We start from the raw sequence: 18423 nt of genomic DNA, 5'->3' as shown, positions 1-18423 counted from the left end.
TTTAACCCTTCATTAGCTGAACATGCAGGAACACACCACAGCGCTGGGCTGACATGTCAGGTACCTAGCTAGCTCTGCAGCTAGCTAGATACTTTATTGATCCCCGGGGGGAAATTCAAGTATTCAGCAGCTTGCACACAACACAAAAGTGGGTTAGTACCAGGTTGACAAAAAAGTTAGTATATACACTCTAAGAGACAATTGCTAAAGAAACTACTCTAAAAGGGCTTCCTGTACAGTACTGTAAATAAGGACTTTGGGTTGTATTCACATTTCAGGGCATTGATAAAAAGTGAAACAGTGATGTAAAGTGTAGCAGTGATATAAAGTGACACAGTGATTTAAATGTAACAGTTATTTAAGTCTTCTACGATGTTTTGGAAAGTGGGTGTAGTCCAACTACATACCGTAAATTCCGGACTATAAGCCATTACTGTTCTCCCACGCTTTAAACACTGCAGCTTATACTCCGACGCGGCTTATACAACGATTTTCCCTTATTGCCTGCCACACCCCAGGGAAGAATCTGTCTATTGTTACCAGGTATGCAGGAATGGATAACATTAACAACTTAACCTTTATAAAGTTAATATTAACACACACAAAAGGGGAACTTTTAAGGAAAAATAGTAAACCTTCAAATGTTAATATTGTTTCACAAATATACAAAACAAAACTCTGAATGAAAACACCCAATAAAGCTCTCAACAGACCGTCATAAATTTAAAACATCTCAGAATTACTGTGCACGTCATGCGTAATGTTAAATGAAAATGATATTACAACAGACATAATTACTTGTTTTTAATCTTTATATTTTAAAAATAAATTAAAAGTCCTACTCTAACGAAAAACAAAAATTTGTTCACTTTCAAGTGTCTTTCAAGTCATTTTAAGTCCGTGAATCCACAGCAGGTGCAAAAGCAAGTCAATCCCGTATCGGCACGAATCCAAAGGAAACCCCAATAAGTCCACTGACAAAAAAAAAAAAAAAAAGAAAGAGAAAATGTGCTTTTATTACTATCCTTTTATTGCCTCGTTTTTTGTCTTTTGTTTTTTAATCATCATATTAACAACGAATCAACCTATAGATATGACAGCAAGCTCACACATATCATACCCATTTACATACAGGGAATAATTTCATTTGAACTCAAAGAAAACCTTTATCCAATTGCCGTCCAGTTTTGATGCAATGAAAAAAAAGGTTCCACTCGGTCCCATAGACTCCCATAGAAGCCAGGCTTCAACGGGGAAATGCATTGACCATAGATCGTATGAGGAAACAGCGCAACGGGAATGTATGAGAAGTGAACAACATCGATTCTGATGATTTGTGATAAAGCTGATTCTGAACGAACTCGTCTGTGAGATGAACATGTTTGAACACATGTGTAGTCAATGAAATGTCAACACAACCAAGCATATTTAACCATTTAATTTTCGTAATGATAGGGGAGGCCAGGCTTCTCTTGCAGTCTATGAGAAATCACCACTGGTGGACACCCACGGCTTATAAACCGGCACGGCTTATACATGTACAAAATTGATTTTCTTTCAAAAATTAGGGTCTGCGGCTTATATTCAGGTGCGGTCTATAGTCCGGAATTTACGGTAATCAGCCAAAAATGTCCCTGTTGGTCTGGGGAATTCAACCAGGAACCTTCTTGGCCATGACTGCAGGGTGAAGCCTGAGGGAGAATTTACAGTTGTTTAGTTAAATTGTACTTCCTTTGATGATTCTATCCAATCATATACCTGATTTCTCAGTGACTGCTGAATGCATGCATGTGGACACATGCTGTTGTGCCATCTGAGTGAATGAGGAAATGCAGTGGTCAGACACAGAGCTGCATTCAGATGTTCCAACTTTGTGAAACCATAAACCAAGTTTCCCTCATTTCAGTGTTAACACTTGCAGTTTACACTGAACCCACATCTTGAAATAGGACCCTGGTTTCTTTTTTGTTTCCTGTTATAATTACACCAAAGCTGAAAGGCCTTCTCTGTTTTCACACCAACCCTCTAGAATGCTCTTCCTTAATCTATCAGATGTACCAACAATCTGAACTGCTAGAAAAAGCTTTTATAAAATCATATTTATTTTATTTTAAGTGTCTTTATAATCTTTTTTTTTTTTTTTTTTTTTTTACATAGGTACAACAACTACTCAGACAAGTAAGAAAAATAAAAGTATTTAATCATATTTGTACAGTGATGTTAGTGTCTGATTATTTAATACTAAAATGTATGTATGTGTTTATTTACACAGCTACTGGAACTACTCAGACAAGTAAGACATTTTAAATCATTTACTCAGCATTTATTCATTGATTCTAATTGTGTCTAAATTTTGACTATATATATTCATTCTTTATTTACGTAGGTACAGCTCTCCACACAAGTAAGAAACGTCTAAGCGTTTATTCAACACTTGTTTATTGATATTAGTATGTGGTTATTGACTATTAAAATGTATAAATGTGTTTATCTACATAGGTACAGCTCCTGAGACAAGTAAGAAACTTATAAGCATTTAATCAACATTGTTCTCATAGATGTTAATATTTTCTCATTATTTTCCACTAATATTTCTGTTTATTCACATAGCTACACCAACTACACAGACAAGTAAGAAATACAAGCATTTATATAACATTTATTCACTGATATTAATAGTGTCTGATTATTGATCAGTAAAATATATTCATTCTTTATTTACATAGGTACGACTCCTGAGACAAGTAAGAAATTTAAAGGCATTTATTCAACATTTGCTTTTTGACATTAATAGTTTCAGATTATTGTCAACTAATATGTCTGTGTTTATTTACACAGGTACACCAACTACTCAGACAAGTAAGAAATATTTGCATGTATGTGACATGTATGTGATTAATACTGTCTGATTACTGCTTTGTAAAATATATTCATTCTTTATTTTTGGAGGTACGACTCCTGAGACAAGTAAGAAACTTTTTAATCATTTAATTAACATTTCCTTATTGATGTTAATAGTTTTCGATCATTGATCAGTAAAATATATTCATTCCTTATTTATATAGGTATGACCCCTGAGACAAGTAAGAAACCTTTAACCATTTAATCAACACTTGTTTATTGATTTTATTCATCTTTAATTGGAGATAACTAATATTTTGCACTTATTTATATAGTTATCGGAACTACTCAGACAAGTAAGAATTTATAATCATTTAATCGATATTTGCTCACTGATGTTAATAGTGTCTGATTATTGATTTGTAAAATATATTCATTCTTTATTTTCGTAGATACGACTCCTGAGACAAGTAAGAAACTTATAAGCATTTAATCAACATTGTTCCCATAGATGTTAATATTTTCTCATTATTTTCCACTAATATTTCTGTTTATTCACATAGCTACACCAACTTCACAGACAAGTAAGAAATATAAGCATTTATATAACATTTATTCACTGATATTAATAGTGTCTGATTATTGATTAGTAAAATATATTCATTCTTTATTTACATAGGTACGACTCCTGAGACAAGTAAGAAATTTAAAAGCATTTATTCAACATCTTGTTAATTGATATTAATAGTCTTTAATTATTGTCCACTAATATTTCTGTGTTTATTTATATAGTTATCGGAACTACTCAGACAAGTAAGAATTTATAATCATTTAATGGATATTTGCTCACTGATATTAATAGTGTCTGATTATTGATTTGTAAAATATATTCATTCTTTATTTACATAGGTACAACTCCTGGGACAAGTAGGATATTTAAAGGCATTTCATCAACATTTGCTTATTGACATTAATAGTTTCTGATTATTGTCAACTAATATTTCTGTATTTATTTACACAGGTACACCAACTACTCAGACAAGTAAGAAATATAAGCATTTATGTCACATTTACGTGATATTAATACTGTCTAATTACTGAATTGTAAAATATATTCATTACTTATTTACTTATATAGGTACGACTCCTGAGACAAGTAAGAAACTTTATAATATTTAATTAACACTTGTTTATTGATTTTATTAGTCTTTAGTTGCAGTTAACTAATATTTTGCATTTATTTATATAGTTATCGGAACTACTCAGACAAGTAAGAATTTATAATCATTTAATGGATATTTGCTCACTGATATTAATAGTGTCTGATTATTGATCAGTAAAATATATTCATTCTTTATTTTTGTAGGTACGACTCCTGAGACAAGTAAGAAATTTAAAGGCATTTCATCAACGTTTGCTTATTGACATTAATAGTTTCTGAATATTGTCAACTAATATTTATGATTTTATATACATAGGCACACCAACTACTCAGACAAGTAAGAATTTATAATCATTTAAGCAATATTTGCTTATTGATATTACTAGTGTCTGATCAGGGATTAGTAAAATATATACATTCTTTATTTTCGTAGGTACGACCACTGAGACAAGTAAGAAATTTAAAGGCATTTCATCAACATTTGCTTATTGACATTAATAGTTTCTGATTATTGACAACTAATATTTCTGTGTTTATTTACACAGGCACACCAACTACTCAGACAAGTAAGAAACATATGCATTTATTTAACATTTACTTGATATTAACACTGTCTAATTACTGATTTGTAAAATATATTTATTCTTTATCTACATAGGTACAACTCCTGGGACAAGTAAGAAACTTATAAGCATTTATTTAACATTTTTCCCATAGATGTTAATATTTTCTCATTATTTTCCACTAATATTTCTGTTTTTATTTACATAGCTACACCAACTACTCAAACAAGTAAGAAATATAAGCATTTATATAACATTTACTCACTGATATTAATAGTGTCTGATCAGTAAACTGTATTCATTCTGTATTTACATAGGCACGAGTCCCCAGACAAGTAAGACATTTCTAAGCATTTATTCAACATGTGTTTATTGATGTTCGTAATGTCTGATTATTGGCCATTAACATTTATGTTAATTTACATAGATGCACCCACAACTCAGACAAGTAAGTAAATTATAAGCATTTAATTAACACATTTTTAAAAATTTATGTTAATTAATATAAACTAATAATTATGTGCTTATTTTTATAGGTATAGATAGTCAAAGTTTGCTTATTGATGTTAGTAGTATTTGGTTATTGACTATTAAAATATATATGGGTTTATTTATGTAGGTACGACTCCCCAGACAAGTAAGACATTTATGAGCATTTATTTAACATTTCTTTCATTGATGTTATTAGTTTGTCATTATTGTCTACTAATATTGATGTATTTATTACAGGTACACCAACTACTCAGATAAGTAAGAAAAATAAAAGTGTTTCATCAAGTTTTTTTTTTTTTCATTGAAGTTTGTAATGTCTAAATATTGACCATTAACATTAATATGTTTTATATTAGATTCACATAAATACAGTAACTATATTTTTCCATCTGTTTAGCAATGTTAACATTCATTTATTCCTTTATTCATTTCACTGGGATGCTAGTCAGTGTTAACAGTCTCTGATTATTGTCAATATTCATGCGTTTATTTATATTGGTACCAAAACTACTCAGACAAGGAAGAATGAACATTCGTTTAATGAACTGATTATTAATTTTAATAATTGAGTTTTTGTTTCCAATGTCGCTAGTTTTTAATAACTGACTGTTAACATTTTTGTGTGTTTTTTTTTAGGCTACATAAGTACAGTGACATCTGTGTCAGGTAAACTGAATGTCTGAAGAATGTCACATCAGTGACTGGGAGTCATTACAGTTCCATTACAATTCATATCCATTTACAAAATGTTAGAGTAAACCATAATATTGATTAAGGTATCTATATTATACAGGCTAAAAATAGGACACTTGGATTTTTATTGTTATTGGTTCATTCATGTGTGATGGATATCCCTAACTTTTCCGTATAAGTTATAATAATCATAAATTTGTGCGTAGGGCTATTTATGCTACACAAAGCACAGTTCAGTTAAATATCTGATGCCAAAAATTCTTTGCATCTTCCTATCAATAGGGAGGATATGTGAAACTTTACATGCATGTTCACATTCTGGAAACATTTTGTAAAATCTTTAACACAACATGACATAACTCTCCTGCATTCATCCATGAACTCAAGAATACATCAGGGTATTGTTTAAAAAAAAAAAAAGTAGCGAAATAAAGAAATTATCAATATTATCATATTGACAGTAGTGGCAAAAATTATTAACACACTTGACATATTTAACAGATTTCCTCTTTTCATTCCTTTGTTTCATTTTCTAATGTTTCATGAACATTAGGAAATGAAGTCATGTTTTGGAGGCAAAAAATGTCATTATTTTCAGATCTGTCCGTTGTTCGAATAAATTTGGCCACCACTGTAAGATTGGTCTAAGTTTTTATTAAAATGTTTAACCTTGTCAAATAAAAGCTTAAAAAAAATAAGTGGGTCATGAATGTAAACTAATCTATCAGTGACTGTGAAAGCTGACTGTCACAGACTGGAGGCAATTTTGAGCTTGAAAGGTTTTTAAACCATACTTTTCTTACAATATATTGATTGATGGGGTAATATTGTCAGATGTGGGAGCTAATTCCAGCTAATGTACTTTCCCAGGATTATTTTACATGAGATTCATTTTTAGTTTCCCAATGACCATGTAATAGTAAGGTCTCATGACAGCATACTTTCCATCTTTCTTCTACATCAGTGGTTTTAACTCATAGTTACATCCTGTTATTTGGTGACATCTAGTGGTTGCCTAAGAAAACATCATATTACTTCATTTAAGTGACTAGGCGGGCTCATTTCTGTGTAGTGACGTGTGTGTGTGTGTGTGTGTGTCACTGGGACAGTGTTCATCATACGCAGCCAGTTTTCCACTGGTCCTGCTTTAACACAACACATCTGATTGGAGAGTGTTAAATTAAAACAGTTTTAACAGTGGTTTAATATTTTTAAAAACACGTGTCTGCTCTTACTGCACATTCATATATTATAAATGTCTATTAGAGTGGTCCAAAAAAATTTTTTTTTCAGATTCTCTGGATTAGAACCCTGCATTAGGTACCATATCTGGCCAAATCACTTTAGTCTGAATTTTATGCAAATTAATATTTAGAGGTTGCACAAGACATGTGAAGATTGCTCTATGTACTATAACATAACTAGCCAAATGAATAAGGCATATTAGAATAATTTGTAATTTTATTCTCAAAATCAAACTACAACTCACATAAAAATGTTACTTAGAAAGTCCAGCAACCACTGTTACTTTATTGAAATTACAAAAAAAAAATGTTCCTGTACTCTTTGACAACTTGGAGCAAGTACTGTTTCTGATCTTCATTTTTTGTTTGGCTACAGTTGAATACTTGAATAAGCTTCACCCCTCTTTCAGCAATATCATTGACAGCTTTTCTGGAAAGCACAATTTGATCAGCCTTCTGAAAGTCTTCATCATCTGGAGGAATTCTGAAGCATGTTTGTGGCAGATCCACAGTTTCAAAGAAACGCATCATGCTGGTGGTGACGAAATCACTGATCTGCGTCTAACCCTTCATAATCTGCTTGATTAAGGGCATCACAACGCTTTAGTGGAACCTCTGAACCTTCATTTTCCATCATGTTGTGAACCATCAGCTGCTTCTGCTCTTGTGTCACACTGGAGTCGAAGAATGCCAGGCCAACCAATTCTTCACTCAAATACCAAAGATGTCGGCCGAAAGCTGTTAAGGCTGCTTTCTTGACAACTGAGTTTTTATACTGTAACAGCTTTTTAAGGAATGCCAAATCATTTGCAGGGGCTTTCACTGGTCATGGGGCTTCAAACCATGCTCTGATGTAGAGGCTTTGTGCAACCTCTAAAACATCTCCTTTTTCTTCCAAATTTTTTCCTAAATCATCTTTTGAATGCCAAAACCTGATGCAGCGTTCTAATTGAGGTTATCTGAAACTTTATTTTTTACCATGATTGTTGGACCACCCTAATGTCTATCTATTTCACTTACAGTTGTTGATAAATTACTCTATTGTAAATAGCATGGTGTTACAACATAGATTTCTGAGGTATCAACTGTGGTACAATATCCATGCCCAAAATACACATAACTGATGTTGCATTACTTCAGTGAATTAACCTCCACTGTTTGTCTGCCCCCTCCATCCTGTGCTTTTTAATTGTGTACACTGATTGTGGTATTAAAATTAACTTAGAAAAACTACAAGTAAACTAGTAGTCATAGTGCAAATATCACAAAGCAGACACTGTTGCTCATAAAGCTGGAATAATTTTGTTTTCAGACACATTCCCCTTTTAATTTGTTTCTTCATTTTTATTCCTATTCATCACTAGTTATCTTTGATCAAGTGCAATGATTATATAATGAGTCCCAGATGCACTTTATTTATCAAAAACAAATCACATTTTCACAATCATTTCATGAGAACAGGTAAAAAAAAAAAAAAATTATTACAACTTCATAGGCAACAGTGTATAAATGAGCAGTCTTAGGTACTAATGATCCATTATGTCAGAGCTATTAAAAACAATATGCCTCACCTGTCAGATGACAGATTTCAAAGCAGATATTGAATGCCAGTGTGGATGATCCCTCTTCATCTGTTTTCTTCCTAGGTCCTCTCTACCCAATTGCTGGCTATACAACTCAACGATCACTTGATGGAAGTTCTCCTCCAATTACCCTGCAGCGTCCTTTTGTGTACTTTGGAAAAACATACAACAACACGATTTATGTGTGTAAATTATTTACAAGATTTTTTTTAATTTAACACAACTTGTGAGTGAATAAAAATGTTACTCTCTTGAAAATTAATAACTGCATAACTAATTTTTGCAGGTGAACCACAATGGACACCTGACTTTTGATCAACCATGGTGGATGTACATTGCTCAAAGGTTTCCACGACATGGATCCAGAGACCTCATAGCTCCCTTCTGGACAGATGTAGACATCAGGCAAACTGGTCTGGTCTTCTACAACCAATACATCAGTGGTCATATTCTCCAGCGAGCCACACAGGATATTAATCAGTACTTTCCAGAGTTCAATTTTGTTGCTAAGTGGGTCTTTGTTGCAACATGGTATGAGGTGCCCTACTATCCATTCTACTATCCAGTCAATGGAACAGTAAGTCAACGTGTATTAACAGTGATACCCATGATCCCTCAGGTGATTTTTAAAGTCTTCCAGTAGAATATCATTTTGTATTTGTTTTTCAGAAAGCAACTTTCCAAGCAGTGTTGATCTCTGGTGGTCAGTACTCATTTGTCCTGATGAACTATGGGGAAATAGCCCCCCCACATCATAATGTACAGGTCAGATAATCTCCAGTTATTTATGCTGTGAAAAATGTACCTTTCCATGACTCAAAAGTTATTGATGTCAATATGAAAAATATTATTACATTTATTCATGCATTTATTAACAGTTTGTATTATCTATATCCAGGCTGGATATGACACAATCAGTTCTAAACACCATTTTAGCATCCCTGGATCATTTTCTAACAATGCATCAGACATTCGCCTGACCAGCAATGTCAATGTAATTGGTCGTTGGGCTTTCCGCATCGATAATGGATCTAGGGGTTGCATGTTTAATGGTAAGACCACTAAAAGAACAGCTGCCGCAAATGTTTGCTGGAACATGCATCTGTTTACAAAACCCTTTGAAAACACTGGAAAGTCTGGTATATTTTTTCTTGCTATCAACGTAATTGAATCAGTGTCTTATTTTAATTTCCTTTAAAGGTGAGCCTGTGCAGCTGGGTGACTCATTCTGGAGTGACAGTTCGTGTGCACAGAGGTGCACCTGCACCTCATCAGGCCTGCAGTGCCAGAACCAGCCCTGCACCTTTTCTCAAGCCTGCCGTCGTGATGCTTTTCAGTATTCCTGTCAAACAGTCCAGAGGCGAACCTGCACCATAGTTGGTGATCCACATTACTATACTTTTGATGGGGCTGTGTTTCACTTCCAGGGCACGTGCACATACGTTCTCTCTGAGAAATGTGGTCATGGGGTGCCCTACTATAGAGTAGAAGGTTCAAATGAGCATCGAGGCAGCACACATGTCTCTTGGACACGACTGGTTAAAGTGTTTGTTTATAATGAAACAATTGAGCTTGTGAAAGGACATCATGGGAAGGCCAAGGTTAGTGGTTATTACAATAATTCCAATAATATTTAAATATATTTATTACCTCCGCCAAGGAGGTTACGTTTTGGCCGGCGTTGGTTTGTCTGTCTGTCTGTCCGTGTGCAAGATAACTCAAAAAGTTGCAGACAGATTTGGATGAAAATTTCAGGAAATGTTGATACTGGCACAAGGAACAAATGATTCAATTTTGGTGGTGATCGGGGGGGCACTGATCTGCCTTGGTGGAGGTCTGCACTCTCCGAGTGCTTTTCTTGTTTTAGAGATGTGTTTTTTCTATTCTGTGACACACATGCTGTCTTACAGGTCAATGGACAATTCATGACCACACCCTTCTTCCTCAACAATGGCACAGTCCAAGTTTATGATTCAGGTTTTTCTGTGACCATCAGCACTGTCTTTGGATTAATTGTATCCTATGACGCAAATCATCATGTGAAGATCAGTGTCCCCTATGGTTACCAGAATAAGACATGTGGCCTGTGTGGGGACTTCAACAATCACCCAGAGGACGACTTTCGAACTCGGCAAGGCGTAGTTGTGAGCTCTGATGTTGTCTTCGCCAACAGCTGGAAAGCACCAGGAGATCATCAGCCTGGTTGTGGGACTGGGTGTGGAGGTCTGGGCTGTGCTTCCTGTACTGATGCTCAGACAGTTTTATACGGCAACAGTGATCATTGTGGTATTCTTCAGAACAGCTCTGGGCCTTTTGCTGCTTGCCATGAAGAGCTTCCCCCACAAAACTTCGTGGAGAGTTGTGTTTTTGACCTGTGTGTAGGAGGAGGATACCAACCTATTCTTTGCCAAGCCCTAAGTGCATATGCAAGTCAGTGTCAACAGAATGGTGTACAGCTGCCTAGCTGGAGGAGACAGGGCTTCTGTGGTATGTCTGTCAGTCACAGAACCAATATTGAAAATAATTTTTTTATGAAATTATTTTAATACAACTATCATTCATTTTATTTTTTATTTGTTTAATATTTCATTCTAGAAATCCCCTGCCCAGCCAACAGCCACTTTGAGCCTCAGGGTACAGGATGTCCTGCCACCTGCGTCAGTCCTTACTCTACCCAGAACTGCCCCCTCCCTGCTCAGGAGAGCTGCATCTGTAATTCAGGTTACATTCTCAGCGGTGGGAACTGCGTCCCTCATGCTCAGTGTGGCTGCAGTTTTGAGGGAAACTACTACCACTCTGGAGAAACTGTAATATTAGACCAAGACTGTGGGAGACAATGTAACTGCAGTTATGGCTCTATGAGCTGTCAGCCCTATGGTTGTGGTCCACTTGAATCCTGCAAGTTGGAGGAAGGAGAAAGAGGATGCAGACCTAACAGCTTTGGCACATGTTGGATCAGGGGCCCAGGGTCATATCAAACATTTGATGGGTTGACATACCAGTATCCTGGGGCTTGTCAGCTGACTCTTGCCAAAGTAATGGGAATGTCCAGTCACCCCCACTTTGTAGTAAGTGCAGAAAAAGTCCCCCAAGCCCAGCAGGGCTTTGTTCGGGTACTAAACTTTGAGGCACAGGGAACACATGTGTCCATTGAGATGTCCAGCCACAGCAGAGTACAGGTAAGTCAAAGGAACACACCTCTTTCTAAATTTTTTTAAATTCCCATTTTAATAAAATAATGGATATCAGACTTATGCTCTTGTAATTTAAAACAAATCTGTACCTTGGCTTTGATATTTGTTTTAATGTGTACGTGCAGGTTGATGGCCAGCTCATCAGACTACCATTCACATCAGCCAACAGTGGAATTCAGATTTATCACAGCAGCATTCACAGCATCATCCTTCGCACTTCCTTTGGTGTAACTGTGCAGACAGTCTGGCCGCACTTTGTCAGAATCACTGCACCAGCTGTATACAGTAGTTCAGTAGGAGGACTCTGTGGTAATTTCAATGGTCACCCTCATGATGACTTCCGCACACCCAATGGTATCTTGGTGAACAGTTCTCAGGCATTTGGGGACAGTTGGCGAGATGGCTCCCTCAGTGCACACTGTGTGGAAACTAGAGATCATAACAATGAAACTAATTTCAACACTACAGAGCACTGTGGCCTCCTTGCATTGCCATATGGGCCATTTCCTGCATGTTGGAACAAGGTGAATCCATGGCAACAGGTGGATGTATGTGTGGAGATTGTGAGGTCCTCTGCAAATCCAACATCAGCGCTGTGTGAGGTCTTCCGAGATTATGCACTGATGTGCCAACAGAAGGGTGTTACCCTCGGACATTGGAGGAATGCAACTGGCTGTGGTAAGATGTTTCTCCCTTTTGCTTCAGGTTGGCTTTGACCTAAATACAGGGTATCCCCATAAAATGTACACACTTTAAATAATTGTAAAGTAGGCGCTTATTACAAACATCATTTTATTGTTTTGTCACTGCCTGTTCTCAAACATTCACCAGACCTCACACCACTAGACTGTTTTTTATCTGGATACCTAAAAGACAAATTCTACGCCATGAGACTTGCAACAGTCACTGAATTGAGAGCAGCCATTGAACATGAATGCATGCAAATACCAAGGGAATTGTTTCATGATGTGTGTGATTCCATTGCTTGGCGTTGTCAGCAGTGTCTGGAGCAGAACAGATGTCAGTTTGAGAACAGATGATGTTTGTAAATTCTATTACATTTTGAAAATTAAATGAATTTTAATAAACACCTACTTCACAATTATTTAAAGTGTGTATACATTTTTTGGGGACACCCTGTGTATGTTTGACTTCATTTAATCCCCTTCTGTGTTTCTGTCCAGAGCTGACCTGTCCATCAAACAGCCATTATGAAGTCTGTGGAGATTCTTGTCCTTCCACATGCCCCAGCCTCTCCTTCCCTTTCTCCTGTAACACTCCGTGCCAGGAGGGTTGTCAGTGCGATGATGGTTTTGTCCTCAATGGGAACCAGTGCGTACCACCAACAGGCTGTGGATGCCACCACCAAGGCCGCTATCGGCAGGGAGGAGAACAGTTCTGGGTTGGCGATGAATGTCAGAGCTTGTGTTCCTGTAATGGTATTACTGGACTGGTTCACTGTGTCCCCAATTCCTGTGGTGCCCAGGAGTCCTGTCGTGTGGTTGGAGGAGAGTACGGCTGCCATCCCAGTCCTCATGGGACCTGCTCTGCATCAGGTGACCCTCACTATCTGACCTTTGATCAAAAGGCCTATGACTTCCAGGGAACCTGCCGCTATGTTCTGGCAACGCTTTGTAATGACACCACTGGACTCCACCAGTTTTCTGTGGAGGCCAAGAATGAGGCATGGCAAGGGCTGCCAGTTTCAATCACTGCTGAGGTTTTTGTGAATGTGTGGGGCTACAGAGTGCATATGTCAAGGCAGAACCATGGTGTAGTAAAGGTAAGATCAACCATACCTGAATAGTTGGTGGCATTCACTACTTTAAGAGTAGGTCTAAATTTGAAACATCCTGTAACGCGCTAAGCAATAAACCAGCAGCAATATTAACCAAAATTATTTTATTACATTTTCAAATATGCACTGGCTGGCCAAAAAAAAGTCACCCTCTGGATTTAACTAAGCAAATAGGTACGAGCCTCCTACTGGATAATAACTACATGGGACATTATCTTTCAGCTGGCAACAAGTTATTTAATCCAAAGTGATGCAATGAGTAGGTTCTCATTTATTAAACAACCATGTCAAAAGACACATCCCATGGTCATGGAAAAGATGTTAGTCTGTTTGAGAAGGGTCAAATCATTGGCATTGCATCAAGCAGAGAAAACATCTAAGGAGATTGAAGAAACTACTAAAATTGGGTTAAGAATTGTCCAGTGCATTATTGAAAACTGGAAGGATAGTGGGGAACCATCATCTTCGAGGAAGAAATGTGGTTGGAAAAAAATCCTGATTGACTGTGATTGGTGATCACATAAACATTTGGTGAAATCAAATGGAAGAAAAACAACAGTCGAACTCAGGGCTCTGTTTAATAGTGAAAGTAAGAGCATTTCCACACACACACAATACAAAGGGAACTCAAGGGATTGGGACTGAACAGCTGTGTAGCCTTAAGAAAACCACTAATCAGTGAAACAAACTGGAAAAAAATGCATACATTGGCTAGGGAGCATAAAGACTGGACTCTGGAGCAATGGAGGTAGGTCATGTGGTCTGATGAGTCCAGATTTACCCTGTTCCAGAGAGATGGGTGCATTAGGGTAAGAGGAGAAGCAGACGAAGTGATTACCCATCATGCCTACTGCCTACTGTACGAGCCTGTGGGGGCAGTGCTATGATCTGGGGTTTCTGCAGTTGGTCAGGTCTAGGTTCAGCAACATTATATGCTCAAAGAATGAGGTCAGCTGACTACCTGAATATACTGAATGACCAGGTTATTCCATCAATGAATTTTTTTCTTCCCTGATGGCACACGCATATTCCAAGATGACGATGCCAGGATTTATCGGGCTCAAATTGTGAAAGAGTGGTTCAGGGAGCATGAGACATAATTTTAACACATGGACTGGCCACCAGAGAGTCCAGACTTAAACCTCATTGATAATCTTTGGGATGTGCTGGAGAAGGCTTTGCGCAGTGGTCAGATTCTCACATCATCAGTACAAGATCTTGGTGAAAAATGTATGCAACGCTAAATGGAAGTAAATCTTGTCACATAGCAGAAGTTTATCGAAACAATGCCACAGCGAATGTGTGCCGTAATCAAAGCTAAAGGTGGTCCAACGAAATATTAGTGTGTGACCTTTTTTTTTTTTTGGTGACAACTTTTTTCTTGGCCAGGCAGTGTATTTCGTAAAATTTTGTAGTATGTATATGATTTGATTAAAGAAATAATAAAAATAATAATTTGGTAAATTATCAAGTTGACCATTGGAATTGATGAATAATATTTTCTTTAAATGTTACAGGTGGATGGCATAACTAAGAATTTGCCTCTTCTGCTGCATAGAGGTCTTGTTTCTATTTATGCAAGTGGACATCACACATTTGTAGACTCAGATTTTGGTCTCAGTGTCACTTATGATGGATGGAGTACAGTGTCAATTACCGTACCTTCAAATTACAGGTATTTGTTTTTCTCATAATTGTCATGTCTTGATTGATTTGTATTGTATTTGGTAAAATTACCAGTAATCTACAATCTAATACATAAATCTGAATATTTCTCTAATCATTTTCTTAAACACAGTGGGAGAACTTGTGGTCTCTGTGGAAACTTCAATGGAAACCGAAATGATGACTTCATGACTCCATCTGGAGTGGTAGTCACCTCTCCATCTGAGTTTGGGACTGCTTGGAAGGTGGTAGGGAACTACAGCTGCAGTGATGGGTGTGGCACTTCCTGTCCTCAATGTACCAATGACCAACCTGCTAGAGCTCAGTGTGAAGTGATTACAGCAGCTGATGGCCCCCTCAGCTTCTGCCATCAGCAGGTGGACCCAACGCCATACTTCAATGACTGTGTTTTTGATGTTTGCATCTCTGGAAATCAAGGCAACGATCTTCTGTGCAGATCTATTCAGGCATATGTCAGTGCCTGTCAGTCTGCTAATGTCCAAATCTACCCTTGGAGACAAAACACCACATGTAGTAAGTCAACCAGTCAGAGCCTCCGTCATCTAAATACACACAAATGTCAGAAATTGTATTTTTTTTTTCTCAAAATGTGTCTTGAATAAAGTGACTGTTTAATATTATTGATCTAAAGTATCACTAGTATGACATATCAAACATCTTTCTTCACTTTTTAAGGCATTGACTGTCCAGCCAACAGTCATTATGAGCTGTGTGGGACTGACTGTGGCCACACCTGTGCCAGCAGCATTGATGCCACCTGTGAGCATGTTTGCTCTGAAGGATGTTTCTGTGATGAGGGATTCCTGAGGAGTGGGACTGGGTGTGTCCCCGTGGAAAACTGTGGCTGCCAGTATGATGGCTCCTACTATAGTGTAAGTAAAATGTAATTACACTTACACTTACTCCCATGCAAACATCAGCAATAACAATGATATGTTTAATCAACAATACAAAAGAAATCCATTTGTAATAAGTAATATTCATTTATTTGAAAGTGAGTTTTTTTGGACTGATTTGTCAGACGGTAGATATTTCTACCACTCAGCACACCCCACACTACGTAAGATAGAGTCCAAGACTGAAAACCCATCTTAGATTTTTTTTTTTTTACAAACAAGAAGGTGTAAAAATGACAAATTAGTTTTTAGGGCCTGATTTCAGAAAATATTGGTTGGTTGATTGAAATTTGACAGACCTGGTACATACGTGTAACATTTATTTTGCAATGCTTTAATAATAATTTCATCACTCTTTGGCTAATTAATGTAAAGGTCTAAATTTTAGATTTAAAACGATTTTGTTGCAGAAAAACTATGTATCTATAAGTGTATTATCCTATAAAAATGTATTTTTGTTGCCTTGACTTGTTTACATGTACAGAGGGAACAGGTTGCCTCTCATGAGGTTAGTTATTTTCACCACTTGTGTCCTTTGAGTAGCTCCAAATAAAGTTTTTTTTTTTTTCTAATTTCCTTTTTTCATTTTATACTAAGTGACCTTCAGTAACATAGTACATTATTGTTACCTACTATGTTTGAGTATGGACCAGAGGTCAAATTTCTTTTTCTAAAAACAAAAGCAACACTGACTCTAAAGGTGCACTTGTGTGTTTTTAGTGACCACTGTAGGTTAAGGTAGAACGGTATACAGGTTTTTGGAACCAGTAACTTAGCCCCTAGATCTCACTAAATATCACACTGAACCTTTGCTCTGTCGACACATTTATGATGTACACTGCCTTAGCCCATAGGTAGCCATGGGAGGCTCTGGCACCCCTGAAACCCAAGAAAATGAATGGATAGATATTGAACCTTTAAATATTGCTGAATTCATAATACATTTTTTAAGTATTATGTTTTATATTATTTGTTGAATGTCAGGCTGGAGAATCTTTCTGGACAGATGGTTGCTCCCAGAGATGTGAATGCCACGCCCCCAATGACCTGCGCTGTTCTTCCACATCTTGTACCCCTTCACAAGACTGCACCATCCAAGACGGCCAGCTGGGCTGTTATGATGCAATGTCAACTTGCACTGTGTGGGGTGATCCACACTACATCACATTTGATGGTGCAGTTGCCCATTTCCAGGGCACATGCTCTTACATCATTAGTGAAAGCGTGAACCAAGACGACAGTGAAACCAACTTTAAGGTGGTGGCCACCAACAATCACCGTGGCAACAACCAGGTGTCATTTGTATCAGCAGTAGATGTATACCTCTCTAATCACTCAGAGAGTGTGCATATCAGACTTGGATCCAGCAACAGAGTAAAGGTAAAATTCTTTGTTAGCTTTTCTGCAATAATAATAATCTGATAATCCTATTTCAAATGGGTGACTTCTGTGAGTGTGCTCTTACTCCCTCATTCTGTAATGTGTCATCCTCTCAGGTCAATGGCAGTGAGGCGTCTCTGCCCACCACTGTCGGATCCTTAGCTCGAGTGGTAAGACAGGGAGCCTATGTGGTGGTAGATGCATCTGACGTGGTTATTCAGTTTGATGGCCGTAGTACTTTACTGGTCAGAGTGGTTCAGAACTGGCAAAACAGAGTCACTGGGATGTGTGGAAACTTCAATGGAGATCCTTCAGATGACAAAGCTTTTCCTAATGGCACACTGGTACAGAACGACTATGTCTTTGGAAACAGCTGGAAGTCATCAACAAGCCAACCACAGTGAGCGGTTTATTTCATTGGTGTTGGATTTTTAACATTGTCAATTTAAAACATTTTACTGAACTTAAAGTATTTGCAGTACTTTTTGAAGTTAAACATATGATGATACTTATGATTATACTATCATATTCCTGTTTGCTATGTTTTCAAACATACCATGCATTATGGTCATGTTTCACAACACAATATACACTTTAATCTTAACTAACCCTGAGGTTTAGATGTAGTATGTAGATGTAGTAGCATTTCTTTTTTCTACTTGGTGGTAGGCCTACTAGTAGTTCATACAGGACAATGTGTGTGTGCATGTAGAATACTAGACAAGCTGTCCAACTAAACACTGTAACGATTCACAAGATGCTGACACATGTCCAACAGCCAGTAAATGCAGTCAAATGTATCTACACACACCAGTTAGATATACAGTAGGCCTGTGTTTGACAACTTTGTGTGATTCACCCAATCACTGGCTGTGTTCTGTGGTAAATGCC

The 18423-nt window shown here is 37.0% G+C and overlaps 2 protein-coding genes across 2 annotated transcripts in view; both read left to right on the top strand.

The window, feature by feature from the left end:
• LOC115439650 (alpha-tectorin-like) overlaps nucleotides 1-18423 on the top strand; it is an 83453-nt gene that overhangs the window by 3337 nt on the left and 61693 nt on the right. Inside the window, exons 2-39 of the mRNA XM_030163517.1 lie at nucleotides 2158-2178; nucleotides 2273-2293; nucleotides 2387-2404; nucleotides 2500-2517; nucleotides 2611-2631; nucleotides 2727-2750; nucleotides 2827-2859; nucleotides 2950-2967; nucleotides 3066-3083; nucleotides 3177-3197; nucleotides 3294-3311; nucleotides 3405-3425; nucleotides 3521-3538; nucleotides 3634-3654; nucleotides 3751-3768; nucleotides 3863-3883; nucleotides 3980-3997; nucleotides 4091-4111; nucleotides 4208-4225; nucleotides 4320-4340; nucleotides 4437-4454; nucleotides 4549-4569; nucleotides 4662-4679; nucleotides 4775-4795; nucleotides 4884-4901; nucleotides 4994-5014; nucleotides 5186-5203; nucleotides 5296-5316; nucleotides 5695-5724; nucleotides 8642-8760; nucleotides 8865-9155; nucleotides 9248-9343; nucleotides 9477-9630; nucleotides 9779-10179; nucleotides 10489-11065; nucleotides 11174-11757; nucleotides 11898-12450; nucleotides 12957-13555. Of these exons, the coding sequence (XP_030019377.1) occupies nucleotides 2158-2178; nucleotides 2273-2293; nucleotides 2387-2404; nucleotides 2500-2517; nucleotides 2611-2631; nucleotides 2727-2750; nucleotides 2827-2859; nucleotides 2950-2967; nucleotides 3066-3083; nucleotides 3177-3197; nucleotides 3294-3311; nucleotides 3405-3425; nucleotides 3521-3538; nucleotides 3634-3654; nucleotides 3751-3768; nucleotides 3863-3883; nucleotides 3980-3997; nucleotides 4091-4111; nucleotides 4208-4225; nucleotides 4320-4340; nucleotides 4437-4454; nucleotides 4549-4569; nucleotides 4662-4679; nucleotides 4775-4795; nucleotides 4884-4901; nucleotides 4994-5014; nucleotides 5186-5203; nucleotides 5296-5316; nucleotides 5695-5724; nucleotides 8642-8760; nucleotides 8865-9155; nucleotides 9248-9343; nucleotides 9477-9630; nucleotides 9779-10179; nucleotides 10489-11065; nucleotides 11174-11757; nucleotides 11898-12450; nucleotides 12957-13555 (3968 nt within the window). The remainder of the gene's footprint in view (nucleotides 1-2157; nucleotides 2179-2272; nucleotides 2294-2386; nucleotides 2405-2499; nucleotides 2518-2610; nucleotides 2632-2726; nucleotides 2751-2826; nucleotides 2860-2949; nucleotides 2968-3065; nucleotides 3084-3176; nucleotides 3198-3293; nucleotides 3312-3404; nucleotides 3426-3520; nucleotides 3539-3633; nucleotides 3655-3750; nucleotides 3769-3862; nucleotides 3884-3979; nucleotides 3998-4090; nucleotides 4112-4207; nucleotides 4226-4319; nucleotides 4341-4436; nucleotides 4455-4548; nucleotides 4570-4661; nucleotides 4680-4774; nucleotides 4796-4883; nucleotides 4902-4993; nucleotides 5015-5185; nucleotides 5204-5295; nucleotides 5317-5694; nucleotides 5725-8641; nucleotides 8761-8864; nucleotides 9156-9247; nucleotides 9344-9476; nucleotides 9631-9778; nucleotides 10180-10488; nucleotides 11066-11173; nucleotides 11758-11897; nucleotides 12451-12956; nucleotides 13556-18423) is intronic.
• LOC115439649 (IgGFc-binding protein-like) overlaps nucleotides 1-18423 on the top strand; it is a 58340-nt gene that overhangs the window by 34443 nt on the left and 5474 nt on the right. The window lies entirely within an intron of this gene.

This window comes from Sphaeramia orbicularis, chromosome 19 (assembly GCF_902148855.1).
Source record: "Sphaeramia orbicularis chromosome 19, fSphaOr1.1, whole genome shotgun sequence".
NCBI lineage: Eukaryota > Metazoa > Chordata > Actinopteri > Kurtiformes > Apogonidae > Sphaeramia > Sphaeramia orbicularis.
This window is presented reverse-complemented; position numbering and strand designations above follow the sequence as displayed.